The 21,757-nt window shown below is 33.6% G+C and overlaps 2 protein-coding genes across 3 annotated transcripts; one reads left to right on the forward strand and one right to left on the reverse strand.

Annotated features, from left to right (window-relative positions):
- The first annotated feature begins 211 nt into the window (after window positions 1-211).
- LOC148312276 (uncharacterized) lies at window positions 212-8,175 on the forward strand. Its single transcript, XM_088277560.1, has 8 exons — window positions 212-446; window positions 1,484-1,819; window positions 3,002-3,166; window positions 3,753-3,841; window positions 4,309-4,428; window positions 4,583-4,684; window positions 5,378-5,447; window positions 6,881-8,175. Exons 1-8 carry the CDS (start codon window positions 324-326, stop codon window positions 7,064-7,066), a joined length of 1,191 nt encoding a protein of 396 aa, XP_088133686.1. The 5' UTR covers window positions 212-323; the 3' UTR covers window positions 7,067-8,175.
- A 3,821-nt stretch (window positions 8,176-11,996) lies between these two features.
- Window positions 11,997-21,733, reverse strand: LOC148312277 (uncharacterized). Of its 2 annotated transcripts, none has more exons than XM_088277561.1 (8): window positions 21,645-21,733; window positions 19,908-20,028; window positions 18,517-18,677; window positions 17,142-17,229; window positions 15,994-16,177; window positions 14,800-14,915; window positions 13,609-13,890; window positions 11,997-13,012 (listed from the first exon to the last, which is right to left on the reverse strand). In XM_088277561.1, exons 2-8 carry the CDS (start codon window positions 19,992-19,994, stop codon window positions 12,932-12,934), a joined length of 999 nt encoding a protein of 332 aa, XP_088133687.1. In that variant the 5' UTR covers window positions 19,995-20,028; window positions 21,645-21,733; the 3' UTR covers window positions 11,997-12,931. The 2 variants fall into 2 exon arrangements, with proteins under 2 accessions (XP_088133687.1, XP_088133688.1); XM_088277562.1 differs by having other exon boundaries at window positions 21,588-21,703.
- Window positions 21,734-21,757: the final 24 nt, after the last annotated feature.

Below are 21,757 nucleotides of genomic sequence, written 5' to 3' on the forward strand. Positions count from 1 at the left end.
AATGTGTAAAATACTAAAGTAAATAAAAACTCACAGGAAAATCTTGTAATAAAAAATAAACAAGAGATACCAGGTGAGCATTTTTGAAAGGTGGACACCCATAACAAAAAAATAAAACATGTGATCGTTTCAGTGTTGCTATTATATTTTCCAGTGCCATCTATATTACATTATAACCGATTTGTCTTTCGTTGGAATGTCTATTTTCTATGGAGTTAATTATTTGCGGTTCGCGATGGCCATGGGGTTACGTCTCTGCGCGTTTTTTGCAAGTTGAAGAAATCTTGTAATTCAGTTTTGTACATCTAAATATCATTTTTAAAATGGCTGTCTGCCTGAGGACTGTCTCCATGAAATTGGCGCCGCTAAACACGATAGTGTCATCGCGTCAATCCGCTACGAAATTGGGAACTAGAGTAACCCGACGATCGCAGTTTCTAGAGGAGGTAATCTTTAATTTTACATAATAATGTATATTGTAATGCACGTTTATTTATATCTCTAGGAATCGTGTCTTCAGTCATTTCAATATTTATATTCAAAACTACGGCACTATAACGTTTTCCGGTGTTATTGGTTTGCCAAAAGTTTTTATGACGTTTAGCTCGAGGTTATAGTTCACGTTTGTAAATTCAGTATTAATAACATAATTTAGTTAAGTTCACGTGTTATTTATGTATTTTAAAAATTAACTCATACTTTTATTTTCTTATGTGTAATTTTTTAAAATTCCACGTGTTTTGAAATTCACAGAAATGCGACCTTTCCCCCGGCGATGTTTGTAAATTTCTCCAGTAATTAGAAACTATTAGAAATTTTCTAATTATTTCAAACATTTTGATGGATTCAGTCGTCCATTAAAAATTATCATCTGCCACTTTCATTTATCATTTCGTTTTATTTTAGGGTTTTATTATTTTAATACTAGATTTTCACTTTGAAGTATTCACGTTATAAATGTTGCTTTATTTGATGAATATTTGGTCAGTTAACTACAAATATGAACTTTAAAAATAAAACTTTTTTTTTTAAAGATGAAAAATTAACTCCAGTATGGAGTTATCTGGTACCTGAAGCGGAGGGCTGATCACCTTGCCTTCATGCGCTAACGATTAAGATAACACTACGTTTATATGATGCAGTTCTCTATGCACCATCAGGTATAGATGAGGGTTTGAATGAATGAGGTGTCTACTTCTAACCCTTACCGCCCCCAGTGGTGCATAGGACACTGCATCGTATTGACGCAGTGTTATCTGGATCATTACTTACGTGGAGGCAAGGCGATAACTCCTGCGCTTCAGGGACCAGTCCAGGGTAATATTAAATAAATATTAGAGTGTAAAATCACAAACATTTATTTTCACCCCCCATCCCCCCTGGGTATCGAACCCGGAACCTCCAGCACGGTAGCTAAACACGCTAATCATTACACCACGGAAGCTGACATTGTTGAGGTATACAATCTGTATATTTCTTTCAGTTCTTTGGGAAGCGGCAAATGTCCAATTGCCGCCTTGTTCAAGAGTGCCTTCCGGAAACTAGTAACGATGAATACCACTACAACTGCTTGAAGGCCGAAGACTGGAGAGAGGTTCTTCAGAAGCGCTGCCATTCCGAAGCGCCGTTGGCAACCCTACCCTTTGAAAATGTAGACCCGAAACTCACCCGGGGATTGTCCAGCCTAGATGTGGCAACACGGCCCCTCGGGCTCACGTCCGACGACATGATAGTCTGGAACAAGTACCCCGGGGATATAATATCACCTGTTAATTATTATGCGGCGAGGTACACACTGATGTTTTCCGACCGTAAAAAGGTATGTAAGTTTTGTGACCACACTCTCCTTATCATTCATCGTTCACTTTGTGTAATACTATTTTTATAATCACTAATTTTTAACTATCAAATTACTTTATAAAAGTGTTTATTAAAGTGGTATTCACAAAGTAAACGATGAATGATAAGGGGTGTTATATTACCATACCACAAAGTTAACAATGCTTATAATATACAAAATATTTTATGATACCTACTAACAGAATTTTAACCATGAGCCAAGTAGACTTAATGCAGTCGAAATGCATTCTCTTAGACGAACATGCGGCAAAATGTTGTACAATAAATATTTGAATGGTAATACAAGGTAAGAATGCAAGGCTGAGATAAGTATTATCGATAAAATTAAAAAAGGTTTGTTTAAATTAAAAATTGTTAAAATTAAAATCAAAAGTTAGTAAATATAACGCTTATAGGCGTCTCCCGCTATGTATGTAAAACGCTATGTAAAAGACACGTTTAAGCGTTTTCCGAAAACAGTCTGTTAATACAAGTAAAGTTTTATTTGGCGTATAACTACAATTTTTTTCTTTCTTTATATTCTTTTGCATTTCACAAAATATTATAATCACAAGTACAAAAAATATATAATAATAATAATACAAAAAAAGATCCCACAAAGGCATGGCCTGTGTGTGGGTATACATTATATTTTAGGTTATAGTAAAGGCCACTGGCAAGAATACAATAGATATTATCAGAAATAAAATTAGATTGAAAGTGTTAACATAAACTACAAATATTTGATTTTAACAAAAAACAAAAAATCAATAAGATGAAAATTTTAAAAAAATTGCATATATGTACTCTATGGGCGTTTGTCCACTACACGGGATTTCACCGTCCGGCAGTCCGGTTTTGAAAAATGAAAACGACTACGACAGTTTAGCGTGATCGAATTTACGTGCAACGTTTACGCACCGATCAAGAGCTCCGATCCGAAGAAAGATGGACAAAGCACAAGCCAATCCAAGCCAATCGTCGTTTTAAAACGCTAACTAACGTGCTGGACGGTAAAATTACACGGAATTCCGGGTAGTGGACAAGGGCCCCATGAGTTATACGTTTAAAAGAAGAAAGTACTGTTTTTTTAGTAAATAATTTAAGCAAAATTCTATATCGAAACAAACTGATGTAATAAGTGTCTAACATTGAATTTCAGGACTCTAGTGCGCTCTCTCTGTCCGAGTTTGAGAAGGCGGCCTTTGCCAACAGCAGCGGTGGAGTCGAGATGTCGGGCGGGGCAACTAAACCGGAGAGCCCCCCGAGACAGGAGAAGCCCACGGAAGAGCAACTGACTAACATTAAGAATATTCTGACTGAACATGTGAGTTCAATTTTTCATCTCATTTCCTTCTCTATATGGGGACATTCTAGCAAATTTGTTGCCTGAATCAACTAACTACTCTATAGGGGGACATTCTGACAAATTTGTTTCCTGAATGGACTCTTTTTTATTAGGGGACATTCTGGCAAATTTGTTTAATGAATAAACACTTTTTTATAAGGGGACATTCTGGCAAATTTGTCAGAATATCCCCTTTTAGAGAAGACATAATATTTTGGTCAAATTTTTTTTTGACCCAACCTCTAGGTGAATAAATTTACCTCTACAGTAGTTAGATATTGAGAAAGTTAAATATGTTTATATATCTATTTAATCAACAGAGATGAAGAAGTTTTATGAAAATGGGATACTTTTGACCTATTACTGTCTATTTTAAGCGATCACTTTGTACACTGTCTAATATGTAACATTCGCAATTACCTGTATATTTGAATATCTATATTAAATTGATTTCTTAAAAAACTTCATGTATTCATGTAAAATATTTCAACGCTAGTTTTAAGTGCCACCATTTATTTTATCAGCAATTATTTGACAAATTAATTTTATTTTTTTATTTTTTCAGTTACCCAAGTTGTTCATCCAACCAATGGATTACTCTATTTACCATCCAGACCTTGTTTTTGTAAATAATATCCGGGGAGTTACTACCAAGTAAGTTATTTAGTAATTGGCTTGATGACCATTATAGTACATCAGCACTATGCCCTAATGCCTCCATGAAAACTATCAGATACCGCATCATGTCTGTCGGATTTCAGTAGTAAAAATTATTACTAAACAATTTGCCTTTGCGAAATTTCATTAGCCTTGTACTCATAAGGGTGCTGGAATTTAAAAAAAAAACTATTATTTGGAAATGGAAAAATACTTAAAAAATATAAAAAATATATACGCTAGCTCATATATTGTTTTCTGCAAGGTTTAAATTTTTCGTGAATATAATAACAAACATAAATAAATAAGTATAAGTCCCTCTCCAAGCACAAGTAGAAATGTCTATAAAATGAATTAACTTATTTAAATGAACTTTTTGTAACTATATTAAATAAATTAAATAAAAATAAAACAAACAAAAAGGAAGTAATTTATTGAATATCATATTTTATTTTATCTTTTAGGGGTATCTACCACTACGTGAAACAGGTAGCCTTCTTACGGACGATCGGTCACCTGAGATTTGCCTATGTGAAGTTCGACATCCTGAAAATAACTCATAGGTCCGAAGACTCCGCAGTGATGTGAGTATAAAATACGGCATTTTCTTTTGAAATCAGTACTCATTTATGAAGAATATCTTCTCTACATATACAGACACATTGGTTGTTAGCAGCGTGTGTCAACCCTCTTATTGGGACCGATAAAAATTATAATTTGGGTTGTTCATTTTTTTAGTGTACGGTGGAGAATTCGAGGCATCTCTGGATTGAAAGCCATATTCATGTTTTGGAAAGTCAAACTCTGGAAACTGAGGGAGTCCTTCGATGAAAGTGAATTGTAAGTTATGAAGCTTAAATTTTTTTTTCTATAAATTTTAATTTTACGATTCGTTAAATAATAATGTAAATCATCTAGCTAATTTAGGTGAGTGATATAGTATTGAAATTTGACTAAAATTAATAACTACACTATTTATGTATAAATTCAGTGTTTGATTTGTAGAACTCCATTTTAATTTATACATATATCAAATATTAAAATCAAACACTGATTTTAAGAGTCTACTAAATTGTATTTTATTATTTTAATAAAATACAATTTAGTAGACTGTAAAACCTAAGACCAGAAATGGTCTTAGGTTTTTAAACCTAAGACCATTTCTCGCCTTGTTATGGCATTTTTAAACTACTTTTTTATGATTAATTTATAAAAAAAAAATTAACACATTTTATACGGGTGTTTTTTACGCTTGCGGACCGCTGGCGACGGTATTTGATAATTGTGTACATATAATTAAGACCTTAAGAATGAGATTGGTACATAATATTCATATAAAAACATTAAATAATTCTTTCGTTTCTGACTTTGAAATAAGGCCGGCGCAGAAGGTAAAAATACCCTTCCCATCCTTAAGCATCAGTCGTTCCAACGGGTAGAAATACCCTTCTCGTCCTTAGTTTCTTAAGACCTAAAAGTATAAGAAAGAGTATTTGGCACATTATAAATATTTAAATTTTTGTCCGTTTTCAGGTGGTATGATGGTCTTTCTACGTTTTACGTGGGACCTGATGGACTTATTAGGACACACGTAGCTGATAAGGTCAGTAATTCGCACGGTTGGCAATATTTAATCACATTTTTTTTAGCACGTTAGGCTACCATGCTGGAGGCCTCAATTTCAATTCCCAAGAGGGTTAAAATAAGTACGAGTATTATTGGTTTTTTACTCTGATATTTATTTAAAATTAACCTGGACTGGTATCTGAAGCGCAGGGGTACGTTTTCTTTGTGCATTTAATGATTAAGATAACACTGCTTCTCGACAATGTTTAATACACCATTGCAAACCGATTAGGGTTGGAGAAAGATCAATTTACTTTATTGTCATCTCAATTATCATCTCAATTATTTTAATACAACACATTGATTAAATCAGAAACAAATTTTATTTAACCCTAGAATACTAAACTATCGTAAAAATTACAATGGCAAAATGACGATTCTTGAAAAAAAAACAATGTTCGCCTCGTTCTGCGCCCCCTGCTTTACAGTACCTTTATTTTTTTTCATTATTATGTGATCTTTTTTTAAACCCAAAGAATGTTACCATGACTTCTATATGTAATAATAAAAGTTTTTGACTATCTTAATTATTCCCGTTTTATTTCTTTGTCGTATTTTTATGTAGTGTAATGGTCAGCACGCTCGGCTACCGTTCTGGAGGTCCCGGGTTCGATTCCCAGGGGGGGTCAAATAAATATAAGTGATTTTTTCACTCTAATGTTAATTTAATAATACCCTGGACTGGTACCTGAAGCGGAGGGCTGATCACCTTTCCTTCATATGTAAACGATCAAGATAACACTGCGTTTATATGAAGCAGTACCAGTGAAGCAGTAATCTAGGGTTTTTTTTCTTTTGTGAGGTCAATGGATCTTGCATCCCTTATGTCACTGCGACCATATTAGGTCTGTTGTAATCTAGGATTTGGTAAAATAATAAAGAATACACAAATTATGATCAACAGTTAAATAGTTTGTAATTTGTGCATTGAAAATGTGCCACAATAGATTTTAAAAAAGAGTGGTACTCATAAGGTAAAATTAAATTAAAAATAGATAGATTTTACCACCAAGTGATTGCCTAATCAATTATTTAAAAAAAACATTTTCAAACATTTTTTTGTAACCAGAGAGGCTTGTTCGCGTTTCATTTTCCATTTTCATTTCAAACCCTTATCTGCACCCCAATGGTGCATAGGGCACTGTATCATATAAACGCAGTGTTATCTTGATCGTTAACACATGAAAGAAAGGTGATCAGCCCTCCGCTTCAGGTACCAGTCCAGGGTAATATGGAATAAATATTAGAGTGAAAAAAATCACTTTTATTTATTTGACCCCCCTGGGAATGGAACCCGGGACCTCCAGATTGGTAGCGGAGTGTGCTGACCATTACACCACGGAGGCGGACAATGTTCGCGTAAGTATTTTTATATATTTAAAAAAAAAATGTATTTATTGTTTCTTGCAGATGATGCCAGACGAAGACAGCGCCATTGATGACCTGAAGACTCCGGTGGCTGCCAAGTTGGCCCTCCTGTTAGGGCTCGTGCCCCGCGCCTACCTGACGGACCTGTGCCCCGTCCTCAACTCGCAGGGGGTCGCCCCCCCCGACGACCTCACGCAGCTGGCCCTGCCCCTTGAGAAGATTGAATGAGAACACACGGAGATGATGAAAATGTCTTGGAAATGACCTATCATTACTCTAGAAATTTACGTGAAATATAGTATTCTGCTGAAAATAAATCATGTTTTACTTTTGTTTAAAAAAAAAACTTGTGCATCACACTACACATGATAGAAGTGAAACTTCTTAGATAAGTAAAGAATAAGAGGTTTAGTGCGAGAGACAGAGAAAGAGCATCTTAAAAGAAATACAACATTTCAAAAAATCAACTATTTATAATATTTTGACGCAGTCTAAGTAAAGAAACGTCTAATTTAGTCTAAATATAGTATTACAATGCTTATATTTAAATTTTTCATGAATATAATCAAACAAACACAAGACACAAATGTAAATAATCACAAAACACAATAATAAATATTAGTTACTTAATGCGTGGTGCTTCATTTGTTCATATATAGCGTCTGACATACATTTACAACGCACACATACGAGACACTATCTTATTCTTGTTGTATATATGTCACTCTTTTACTGCACTCCCATAGGGTCGAAATGTATAGCTCTATTTCTCCATCTCTCTACGTCATATCTTTCTTCTCTCTCATGTAATGGACTGCGCCTGATAAACGTGACGTCTCCTTAAAATTTAAATTCTCGTCCAAGTATCGATCGCCGAACCGACGCTTAAGAAGTTTCACTTATAAAAATATTAGTTTTTATCAATATACAATTTTTCATTGTGATAATGTCAATAAAAATCAAAAGAATTGGTGCAAATCAACAATGGCAAAATCCATTTATTACAAACTGTAGATAGGCAATGTAATGTAATTATGTATTTATTTTAAATTACACATATTTATCACAGATTTTTTTGTTTTTAATTAATAAATCACGTTCAGAAAAAAATCTTTGTATGAAGTGCTATAATTTTTTTTAAATTGTGGAGTTTGAGCATTTTTTATTTGCACTGACTCGTAATAAAACAATGTTAATCAGTTTTTTTTGTAAAAATAAAGTATGAAAAAATTCCCTAAAAAGATGTTGAATTCTATGTCTGTTTAAAAATATGTATAAAATCATTTTAAGCATAAATGAAACACTTTGTACACCTACATAAACTTGTTTCAAAACAATCTTTGTTTTTCTTAAAAATTGGACTGAAATTTGTATGATTACAACCCTTTTTATATGTAATAATGACCGCTAACTAATAAAATGGTTTTGCAAATGCAAAAACTACATGTATATGTAATTTAACATATTAAAAAAAAATTATAAAAGATTATTAGGAAGTCATTTGTTGATCTACAAGTGCTTAAATATGAAAAAAAAAACATATATTTAAAACTTCCATACGTTTTCTGTAAAACTGCACATTTGATTTTCTCGTTGGATCTGTTGATGCAGTCGCTGATATAAAACACCATTAGTTCGTTTATATGTATTTGTTCATTTATATGTACAATTAGGTATTATATGTATCAACATGTAATATTGATTTGCGCAGGTCGTAATTATGTAATAATTTTCATTGCAACCTCATGTCAAGTCTCATTGCATACTGCTCCTGTCAAAGCAATACCTCATATACCATGTAGTAAACATTTTATAAAAAACAGTATTTATGCACCAAAATTCAAATGCCTTTATTGAGAAAGAGATATTTAAAATTTATCCAGTATTTGAATTTTTTAAATTCTAGCCCACAGACAAAAATCTGTAAACTTATTAAGCCCATAGATAATTATCTATGAAAGCCTGTATGTTGCCGCAACAAGCACATATCGCTCACTCCTTTCAACGTCATATATCAAAAATTGACAATTTCCAGTTGTGCATATTTTCGGATTGCCCAGAAAATTTACTATATCCCAGCAAAAGCGGCATATTTTTAACTTAATATTTACCCGCTACAGGGTAGAATGTGTTGTTTTTGCATTTTGAAGAAAAGATATTGTTTAATTATTTTTTTAAATATACTTAATATTTTTCAAATGGAGAAAAAACCTTCAGGTTTTACCTAAAAAGATCTGTTGCACAGTAAAAAGTTCAAAATTGGCTTGATATTTATTTTTAATACATTTCGTTATATTCTTAAACTTTAAAAACAATCTCTTGAAAAATCAAGTTTTTTGATATATGACATTGTTGAAAGGAGTGAGCGACATTAGCTGTATAATACTTATGCTATTACCAACAGATACTTTGTAATTTCCTTATTTTGTAACTAATATAGATTAAAACTCCTGTATGAAATAGAAGTAACAAGTTTTCTTAGTAGTTTTACTTTAGATAATACTTTATCGCAGCATCCCAAACAATTACAAAATAAGTACAATGTTAAATTTGCATAAAATAAAATGTGTTATAGCAAATAAAATTTAATATTATATTATGACTTTTGATTGTTAAAATGGATTTTCTGAAATGTTTGTTTAGAAGTAGAACATGCTTCTACTATTGTGATGTGACTTGAGGAGTCACCAAGCTTGTTTTTACCATAGATAATTTATAATGATTAAACAAATATTACATATTATTATCTTTCATTTCATTTTCTTCCAGTGGAAACCTGATATTTACTTTTTTGATTAACACTGAAACCGCCTAGTAGTCATTTTGATGAACGATTAACTCGTATTTTATTTTGAGAACTGATACCTTTTAACGTTGAACGCCAACATTAAAATTTGGCAATTTTTAAAAACAATAAAAAAAACTTTTCAGTACCGTAGAACGGGGCTATTTGAACTTTGATGTGTTACTTGAGCCCAGTACAAAAAGATTGTGGTATCGATCGAAGTATTGTGACAATAAGTGTCACCTGTCAGGGAAACAATGAATCATATCGACATGTTCATTATTGTTCAAATAGATTAATTTTTTATTGTACTGGGAACAAGTAACACATCAAAGTTCAAGTAGCCGCATTCTACGGTATAGGAATGCTTTGTTCCATTGTGTTTAATAATATAAAAATCCCTCCTTTGTTTTCTTATTCCAGTAAATCTGGCATTCTACGGTTATTTACGTATTTTAATAATGTAATGTATTTAGTTTATTTAATTTTTGGATTTAAGGATGTGTTCCTTAGTTAAAAGCATATTGAATATAGCTCTTGATTGAGGCCACTGGTGCCTCCCATGGGGCTGCAGTCCAACACAGGCGTGGACACCGGTGCCCCCCATGGCGTTTAACATGTTAATGCAGTGCCCTGTGCAACACCGAGTGGGGATAAGGAAAGTAAATAAACGAATATCTTAGAAATGTATTTATTGATACAAATGAAGTAATCACATCACGTAAGATTAAAACAAATTAATCTAAAAGAATGGTTTATCAACTTTATATTCAAAAAAATCCTTTTTTGTGACGACATGATTCCATCCTATAGTAAATTTGAAGATTTTACTAATTAAAATTCTTCCGATCATTATTACTTTCTAAAATTCCACATCTTGTCAAACTGAAATTGACGAGCCAAAGTAGAATATAATATTAAGAATAGTATAATTCCACGCACATTTGACAATTCAAATTTGTAATTATATGTCAGAAACCAGACGTTAGAAATTGTAGAGAAGAAATCATATAAAATTGGAGGCTACTGTTGACGAAAATTAAAACTGTGTCCTGATTGCTTGAATGTACATAATACTTTCTCTAGTTTTGTATACATTAACTTATACTTTCATCCAATAAGAGTGAAAAATAATGGGACTATAATTTCACTTATTGCATTTTTATTAGTTACTTCTTATACCATTATGAAAAGGTATTCATTAGTACCGAGTCGTCTACACAGATATGATAAGACCTCAGGTTCAATTCCAACAGTATATGATGCCCTCAACATTCTTCATGTAATTGACACCCGGATGTTCGAAAATCCACAGACTGTCTGTTTTAAAATGGTTTCTAACAATGTAAATATTACAAATGCATCACCAACTCTATAAATGTGCGTGGATTTTAAGAGTTACAAATTATTAATGTTTAAACAAGTTTCAATCAAAACCTACGTTGATTACAGACCTTTTTTTTTACTTATTCCATTATAAATATTATTTTATAACTATCGCTGTAAATGAATCAATTGGTTTAATTAAAAAAAATTGCAAAACTGCAGCCTTATACAAAAAGTGCAAAAACACAAACAACGACTTTGGGTTTCAACAAAAATTGGTCAGGCCTGAAAGTTGAAACAATTACTCGGGAATTTTAGTCAAATACAAAAATTATTTTAATAATCTAAAATAAAACTCGCAATTTCATTATTATAATTTAAAACAATAAGTTATTAAGTCACAAAATATATAATTGTCACTGTCGTTGAATCTGATATCGCACTAAAATTGCAGGTTAACAGGCAATTCATATTCGCTACCAACCGGAGGTTTATTATTACTATTATTATTAAAAGAATTTATCGCTTATTTAATGTAATAATTATTAATGTAACCATCTCTCACTAAAATTAAAAAAGAAGAAGCATCGCCACCGTTATTCTTATTTTAATAATGTATAGATAAAATTAGAAAGTGAACGAGACAATGTTGAAAGTAATCAAAATTTTGCAAAAAGGTTAGACGGAAATTTCATTCATTTTGTTCATCTGGTTTCGAATTGGAGGGAATTCATCAGGAATGAATTGAAATTTGTACTTATAATAATGCTTTATATCTAAATCGAGAATTGAAAAATTGAAATAAATAATTTCATGACCTTGGTTCTCGATTCAAATCAGTTTTTGAGTAAAATATCTTACATTATTTGATGGAACATTACTGTCCAATGGGACAGGGCGTAAATTGGTTAGAAATGCTCTCGCACCTTCTATTAAAAAATACAGTGGATATAAACGTTAAAGTTATAAGAGGGATATGACGTGAAATAGTGGATCAACAATACAGGAAATTACTATTGAGTAATAAATACGACAGATTGGACTGTGTAAAAAAAAAAACGACAGCAGGACAGCGTTCAGTAACACTATTGGATCATAATTTGAGCGTAGCACATTTATGAACGTCTCTTCTGATAAATTGGCATTTTATCGGTTTCCATGGACTATGCAAAGGGTAATAAGTTCATTGTGGTGCCCCGCGCATCTCTAGATGCGGGTAAAAGTAAAAAATAGGACAGTGCTGTTATTTTTGGTCAAGTCAAAAAAATGGGACCCTATATTAATAGCAATTTAGATTTTTTCATATTAATAAATAACACAACAATAAGCTAGTGCATTTTTCTTTGTTTTGAGTTTTAACTACTATAGGTCCTATATTTGACAAGGCAAAATGAAAATAAAATGTTTCATCAATGTAATATCAAGCAGTCCATTATACAAGGCCATATGTGGCAATTTTAAGTTGTGTAAAAGCAGATTTAGGTAGGTACTTTAACAACAACAAAAATCCTTGGTGAACAGGTTAAATATTTTATACCAGCTGGCTGTGATTGGCTTTACGATTGGGATAACTTGGCATTCCTCTTCGCAGTGTCCTGTACACCATTGGGCGAGCAAGGAATGAAGGGGGAAGAAGAAAACCGAAAAAAAGTGCCATATATAAGTTTGTTGTATATTTTAGCACGTTGACCAGGCAACTGCGAACAAATTGCTCATAAAGTAATGAAAAAAAAACAACAGTTTTTGAGGCAGAGGTTGCGGGAGTGAATATCTAGCATAGCCGAGAAACCATTGTAAAAACAAGAGATGTTTTTCTGAAGTGACGTGACTGAGGATTAAGCATGGATTTTTTTAAAATTTTAATGGTGCACAGATGCCATGGAACTGATCATTGCGTGGTTTACAGTCTGCGGTCCCGTGCCATGTGAGCTCTTATGATGAAATGACATTGATCTAAAAGTTGGTGGAGAAAGGGAGACGGCTTAGTACTGCCATGTCCAGTCGTTCTGTTTCCTCCTCTTGAATCCCTGGGGGCCGTCATTGTTGAAGTTTCCGCCATTACCCTGGGAAATAAAACAGGATAATTTATTACATATATATATATATATTTTTTGTAAATATAAACGAATAACCCGCAAAGTGTCTATTTTTGGATGCTTGTCAACAGGTAGGATAGTAAGGATATGGAAGGTAAATGTGAAAAATACATCACAAACACCCAGACCAATTGAAAATAAACCCTTCCTTGAATTCATTTTGCAATTGCCGGGAATCGAACCCGCGTCGCCAGTTTCGCAGTCGAGCGCCTACCCAACTACGCCACGGCGCCTGTCAATAATAAAAAAAATATATATATACATATCTTTATACATATATTTTTTTAATATTTGACTTCTCATCATGGGTAAACACAAATACAGTAAAAGCTCTTCAATGTGAATTTAGGCATATTAAAACAATATTTATACAGTGGAAGCCCGGAGATCCGAAATCTGTTCTGGAAGTATCTGCTCTTGCCTTAATCCCATAAGTGGCTATTGGTCGAACACATGTTTTGTATATTTTTATTTTACTTATTTATAATAAACCAAAGTCAAAGTAAGAGCGAGTTATTACCGATCATCTTCTACAACCCTAGTACATAATTAAAAAATCTCACCCAGTTGTCGAAGTTTCTTCCGTAGTCCCCGTCCCACTGGTTAAACTGGCCGCCCCAGGCCGGGCTGCCGTTGCCCCAGGGCCTGGCGGCCCCGCGGCCGCGCGGTGCCCCGCCCACCCCGCGCACCGGGGGCCCCCCGCGGCCCGGCATGCCCCCGCGCACAGCCACGCCTCGCACGGCGCGTCCCCGCGGAGCCGGGGCCCGCGCGGGCGGCGTGGCCGGAGTCCGCGCCTTGCCCGCCAGCAGCAGCTTGGCTTTCCGCATCTTGTTCTTGGAATCGCCCTGGACAAAATCAATACGAGTTAACAAAACATCTCGGCTCGACAATATTATTCACATAAATTATTCAGTGAGACACAATTTTTTGTTTTATTTGAAAGGTTACATTATGCCTATTTTAATACCCAATTTTCCATCACTTTCACATAAATTTGGCTGTATTTCAGCAATAGCACGCTTAATGTTGTCCTTTAATTGCTCAATTGTTGTTGGATTATTAGCATACACTTGAAACATAACATAACCCCAAAGAAAGAAATTACAAGGTGTTAAATCACAAGATCTGAGCATATAATTTACTGGACCATTTCGATGGTGAGTCGATTAACTGAATAATGTTGTCCAAAATTCTTCTTAAATTTCTCACAGTACCCGCAAATGAGCACTGATTTTGATAAAACAATTTTAAAATTTCTGAACGTTGTTCAAGCACGTATCTTTCTATGATTAACCCTTTCCACTATGACCATTTTTTCTCATAAATCAGCTACTGTGATCAAAAAAATGCGACGTTTTTCTACCATTAAAACAAATATTTTGGTTCCCTAATTTTGGGACACTCTGTCTGGCAATTCCTATGTATGACTATGTTAATTAAGATTAACTGTATTTATCTAAAATATTTTTTGGTAGAATATTGGAATATTTTTTGGTAGAAACTTGGGTGATAGAGAAATCAGTGATTAAAGTTATACCTGCGCCGGGCCAGACATTGTGGCTCACGGAGCTGCCTACTAGAATCATACGGGCCAGAATGTCTGGCCTACAGAGTGGTAAGAGTTAAATGGCATAACCTACTGAACACAAATGACACAAGAAACTTCAAAAAATAATAAACAGTGTCGCCATTATAACCATTGAAAATTGTATCATTGCTATTGAAAAACCCTTTAGTTAAATACATGAACATACCCTTTTAAGTTCAGATCCTTGCTTATGTAACGTGATATCGGTATTGTTCATAGACAGATTCCCGCTCAGTGACAGGGCCTTGTTCAAACCTTCCTCATCTTCAAATTCAACAAAAGCTGAAAACAAAACCAACCTGTTAAATAATTTACATCACTTTTTCACAAACGTCATACAGTCACGTGGTTTAGCAGGAGTATACCCACGGGGAAGCTTGTTCAATTGTAACAGTATAATGCAAGGATCATAGAATCAGGGATAATGAGATCGCCAGTCGTGTTTTTCCCTCCACCTAAACATAAGAAGAGACATGAAGGGTTGATGCTCTCGGGTGGCATTCTAAGGACATGTCCCAACCATGTCCACCTTCTCCTCTTCAGGACTTCTTCCAACCCCGAGGATTCCGGCGCCCCGAAAGGCTGCTGACTACCATTCACTGACTATGCTCAGCGGAACTTCGAGACGCCGGACTGACCTGGGAGGAAGCCAAGGAGATGGCGCGTGACAGAGTGACTTGGAGACGTCTCGTGTTGGCCATATGCTCCACCTAGGGAGCGAACATGGAAAGAAGAGAAGAAGAACAAACATAATCCTATATTTCTCCCCAATTTTTTCCCAGACTTCAATACAAATAGTGTATTTATCAACATCTGAACATAGATGAAGAACAATATGAAAGTCTGGGCGTTTACGGGCTAACGACAGTCATAGGTTGGTTTAAGTGATCACTTTATACACGTGTAACGACCACCAATTCTACCCATGATTGACAACCACACTACTCAAATTCTTGGAACTTCTAATTATATTGATTGAATTTGAAACAAACGTAATAAACTAGAATTTCACAAAGATAATCCAGATTTGTGAACAAGTAGTTGGACACACTCAAAGTGTTGTAGATCAACTGCTTTTATTTAAGATTCTACTAACCATACTGTAACATTTAATTCCAATGACAGTCCACTAAGCGACAGAAAAAGACACGTATAGCTCCCAATGTGAAAATTAGCTCAAAATGTTGCGGCTATTATTTATTTAGTAACGCTATATTCTGTTGAAATCTTTCTATTTTAAGATTGCAGAAGGGTGACAGAGAAGAAGCAAGAAGCATTGTCTGAGAAAGATGACTAATAATTTTTTAAATGGCAGCACTAATGAGTACCGGCCTAGTGACTATAATTTGTTGATGTTTACCGGTGGGTCGAGCGGGGATCTTGACGATCTTCTTGATCTCGCCGCACGGAGAGAAGACCTGCCGCAGGACCTCCTCGCTCACGATGACCGGGATGTTGTTGACCACGGCGGTCCACTCCCCGGAGCGCAGGATCTGCAGATCCAGGAGGTTGCCGCCCATCTCTATCCCGTTACTCTCCAGGGCCTGTAGACGTGCCAAATACGGTTTCAACACTCGGACAGCAACAATAATCATTAACCATGCTTTAAATATTAATAATATTGAGAATAATAACCATTAGTTACATAAATTGATTAAGCTATCACTTCGCGGTATCTATCCATTTTTGGTATTTTTTATGACACGTGTTTCCATGCATTCCGCATCATTTTCAAACACCGTAAACAAAGTGGCTGCCGAATCAATTAATGAAATAAAAATAGTATTTAATAGCACTTTTTTATCTTTTGTTAAGATTGAAATAGAGTAAAAACATTTTTAAAGGATTCAAATAGTATAATATGTAGCAATATTTTCTGTTCATCAAATACCCTCGTATAATCCACGAAACCCACAATAGCACAAATTTGTGTATTGTCTTTCTAACAACCATGTATTGAACAAATGTAAAAAAAAAAATATTTATATATATATATATATATATATATATATATATATATATATATATATATATATATATATATATATATATATATATATATATATATATATATATATATATATATATATATATATATATATATATATATATATATATATATATATATATATATATATATATATATATATATATATATATATATATATATATATATATATATATATATATATATATATATATATATATATATATATATATATATATATATATATATATATATATATATATATATATATATATATATATATATATATATATATATATATATATATATATATATATATTTATATTTATATATATCAGGACAGACTGGTGTAGCATCACATCCTCTCTGGTTGACTTTAAAAAATGTTTTTACCAATATCACTAGTCTGTTTTTGATTGGTTGGTAGATATTGCTTTTTAGCAATAAGCCCGCCATTGTACTTATCTCTTTTCTGTACATCAAGTTTAAATAAATAAATAAATAATAGAAAACAAACAAACCTTGTCCGAAGATTCGGGATCAGCAAAGTTCATGAATGCCGTGAGGGTCGGGTTGACTGTAGTATGGTCCACGGTGATACCACCGAGTCTAAAATGGAAGAAATTAAGGTTTTAAAATGTGGGAATCACAATACTTCTCGATCCCGCAAGTTAAAATGCAAGTATCTTCATATAAGGGTGTTTTGTGTAGTGAGGTGTGTTTGATCCATTCAAGACTTAAATTCTTGACATCTCAACATAGATGAAGAAGAATATGAAAGTCTTATGAATTTTATAATAAATGGGTTAAGTGATTGCTCACTCCTTTCAACAATGTCATAAATCAAAAATCGACAATTTTCAGTTGTACATGTTTTCGGATAGCCCAGAAAATGTACTATATTCCAGAAAAAGCGGCATATTTTTAACTTAATATTTACCCGCTACAGGGCAGAAAGTGTTGTTTTTGCATTTTAAAGAAAAGTTATTGTTTAATTTTTTTTAATATACTAAATATTTTTCAAATGGAGGAAAAACCATCAGGTTTTACCTAAAAAGATATGTCGCACAGTAAAAAGTTCAATATGTGGCTTGATATTTATTTTTAATATATTTTATTATATTCTTACACTTTGAAAACGATCTCCTGAAAAATCAAGTTTTTTTGTATATGACCTTGTTGAAAGGAGTGAGTGAATCTGTAACATTCACCATTCTATAGGGGATGCAAAGCATACATTCTTTTAGTGTTCACTCACAACAGAGAAGGATAACTTTCTAAATAGCTTAACACGGGCAGGATTCCAACTCCCCACCCAAGTATCCGCCCTTCTTTCTGAACCTGATTCTAGAATTGCAGTCACAATTTCTAAAATGATAAAACTAAACGCATTGAAACTATGAAAATTTTACTAATTATTATTATTTTGGTTCGTACGCCTCCATAGTGTAGGTCAGCAAGCTCTACTACCGATGTGGAGGTCACGGGTTCGATTTCGAGGGGGAATCAAATAAATAAAAGTGATTTTTCATTCTAATATTTATTCAATATTACCTGAAGCGGAGGGTTGATCACCTTTCCTTCATGTTTTAACCATCAAGATAACACTCCATTTATATGATGCAGTGCCCTATGCAGCTCATAAGTTATCATCCGGAGTTGACGTATTCGCTGCGCAATGCTCAATAAAAGCAACATTTAGTGAGTTTTTTTTCCGTATCAAAATCATATTTTCATATGGTGTTCGGAGAGTGTGGAACATAAGGATTTTGAAGAAGATTATTTTGGTTGTAAATAAAAATAAGACTTGACACTGGCAAAAAATCCTCTCACTGGGTAGGTACCAAAAATAAAAGTATGTGAACACACTCAACATGTTGTGAATTCAAGGCTTACTTGACATATCCGATAGATCCATATTTGGAGAACTCGTTCTTCAGATCCTCTTGATAGGTGAACAGCATGCTAACCGGCATGTTCCGCACAATCACGGTCCGGCCCGTCGGGTGCTTTTTGGCTTCCTCCTTCACTTCCTCTCCGGCCGCCGCTCCCTCCACCTGCATGACAAAACCATGCCAGTTAATCAGATTTTTTTTTTTTTAAGATAATTTTTTAGCATTAATTACTCTTGAGGAAGAAGTTGTCTGCTTCAAAACCTGTTGATGTTATGATTAAGTGATGATTGATTTATAATCCCTATTTTTTAGATTCATATAAAATACCATAGAAAGGGGCTACTTGAACTTTAATGTGTTACTTGAGCCCAGTACAAAAAAAAATCAAATCTGTATTTGGTCTAGAATAATGAACATACTGACACGATTCATTGTTTCCATGACAGGTGACACTTATTGTCACGATACTTCGATCGATACCACGATCTAAATATTTTTTTGTACTGGGTTCAAGTAACACAAAGTAGCCCCGTTCTACGGTACTACCTGAATTCTTAAATTTTTTGAATTACAAAATTTGCCCGCCTCTGTATTGTAATGATCAGCACGCTCAGCTACCGCTCTGGAGGTCCCGGGTTCAATTCCCAGGAGGGGGGGGGGGGAATGTAAATGCGGGTATTGAAAAAAAAAATATATATATAAAAAAAGAGGGAAAACAGAACGTGGACGACCGAAAAAGACTTGGCACGATCAGATCAATCAGAACCTAAAATCTGGCGGCGTCAAAAGTCTGCGTAATCAGAGGGCATGTATGACTAGATATATGGATGTGAAGGAGGCGAGGAGTGTATGTCAGGACAGAAGAGTGTGGCGTTCCATCCTCTTTGCCTACCCCTGCGGGGAAACGGCGTGATGGTAGTAGTAGTAGTATATATCAAATCATGTAGATGAGTTTTTTACATACAAAATTTTAAAAAAACATTTTTGATCTAATTTTTCTGTAGAATTTTAAAAACGTTACGAAATGTTCAATTTTTAAATGTTCAAGTACTATCTACCCTCTGATTGTAAACAGCTTTATATGGTATCAAACGTTTTGACCAGTATCACAAGTCTATCTATGTAATATATGTTTTTTAAATATTCAAGTACTATCTACCCTCTGATTGTAAACAGCTTTATATGGTATCAAACGTTTTGACCAATATCACAAGTTTATTTTTGGTTGGCTGGAAGATATTGCTTTTTAGCAATAAGCCCGCCAATGTACTTATTTCTTTTCTGTACATGAAGTTTAAATAAATAAATAAAACAATATATTACAGCATGGTTAGGTATAAGGTTATTATAAGGATTATAAGGGGTGTGGTTTTAGGGTTAATAATACCATACCTGTCCTTCCGCTGGTGGTTGGGCGTCACCATTTTCCGGCGCTGGGTTCTCCGACGCGACGGTTTCAGTAGGCTGGACAGCGGACATCTTGTGATCTCTCCAAAACTCACAAACCAGATAACTGAAAAATACAAGTATTTGGACACATGTTAAAAATGTTGTAAATAAATTGACTAGTCAAATTATAAGCCTATATAAAAATTGAAAATTGTGTTTTCTAGCGTTTCTCAAGTATGTGAATGTAATCCAGGATTCGGACCTCATGTTCGAATGAAAGAGTTTCTGCTTAATAAAAAGCTTTTTTTATCCCACCATAGATGTGTCTAGTGACTCTCGAGGTATTTTGAGTTTGATCAATATATCTTCATAGAAGTTTCAAGAATTTGAGTAGTGTGGTCATCAATCATGGGTAGAATTTTTTAATGTTACAAGTGTGTAAAGTGATCATTTAAACCAGCCTATGACGGTCGTAACCCCTATAAATGCCCAGACTTCCATATTCTTGTTCATCTATGTTGAGATGTCAAAAATAATGTAATAGAAAAAATAATTTTTTTTTAAGAGAGTAAGAGAGTAACTTAATTTTTGTATGAACTGAAACAATTGAAAAAAATATTTATCATCATTAAGGAATTTCTTTATTCTTGCAAGACTAATGATGGATATAATTTATATTTGAAGCACTAACTTTGTGATTTTCCATTTTATAATTAAAATGTTACTTTGTTTTAAAATCACTAAAAATATTTTATTATAACTTAATTATAATGTCTGCCGGATTCCAAGCTAACCGCTTCTTTATTAATCAGTCTTGATAAAGAAGCGGTTAGCTTCGAAACCGGTAGACATTATAATTAAGTTATAATAAAATATCTATATTGATTTTAAAACAAAGTTACATTTTAATTATACTAATGATGGAGTATATACCTTTATTTAGCTAGATAATGTTATAAAGAAAAAATTGTATGAGATATAAAGGAAACAAATAAATATATAAACATCAAGCACAATTTTAAGAAATTAAGGCGAAACCACAATATTCGGCATTTTAGCTATTTTTTTTTCTTATGACTCATCTTGGCGTTTGAATACAATAAATTAATTAAAAAGGGAAGTTTACTAGATGTTTTTTTTTAAATAATAAAATAAAAACAGGCTCGTCGATATGATATCGTTTTTATTCCGTTTCCAGTTTTCGATTGTCGAGCGATCCTCGCGAGCATTTTTGAAGCATAATTGACGCACTAAGATTAAGGTCAATGAAACTCGACATATAAATCGAGCGGGAAAATAAGAAAAAATACAAGAACAAACTTATCAAACGATAACGGACACTAAAAAGGAGGGACAAATAAATCGATAAAACGTTATAATTCACGTGCGAATGGGTTTAAAAGCAAAAACGTGCATACTTCATTTGCCGGACATGGAGGTCCTAAACCCTAAATGCGTTAGTCAGCGAAATATAATATTGCTCCGAAAGCTTTTTGGGGCGACAATTAAGTGAAAAATAATAGTTATACCCGCCAAGCTAAGATTAAACCACCCAAACATATATTTTGTATACAAACAACGCTTTGCCTTAAATTTTACGGCGTCAAAAAGCGTTTTGACAGACAATAAACAATTGTATCACAGATAATAAAGGCAAATAAACACTATTGATCGAAAACTTACTAAGTAGACAGAAAAAACTTTTGAAATAGTAGCAAATTTTATATAAATTCGATTTACCGGAATCTGTATCGGCGACTGAATTTTTCGTGGCTTCGTCAGAGGAGAGGTAAGGTTAGGTTTTGTTGGGTTTTATGATTGCCATATTGAAAATATTTTTTTATTGTCTATAA

Source organism: Brachycentrus maculatus, unplaced genomic scaffold (assembly GCF_059751285.1).
Source record: "Brachycentrus maculatus isolate JH-2025_06_01 unplaced genomic scaffold, ASM5975128v1 h1tg000046l, whole genome shotgun sequence".
Classification (NCBI taxonomy): Eukaryota; Metazoa; Arthropoda; class Insecta; order Trichoptera; family Brachycentridae; genus Brachycentrus; species Brachycentrus maculatus.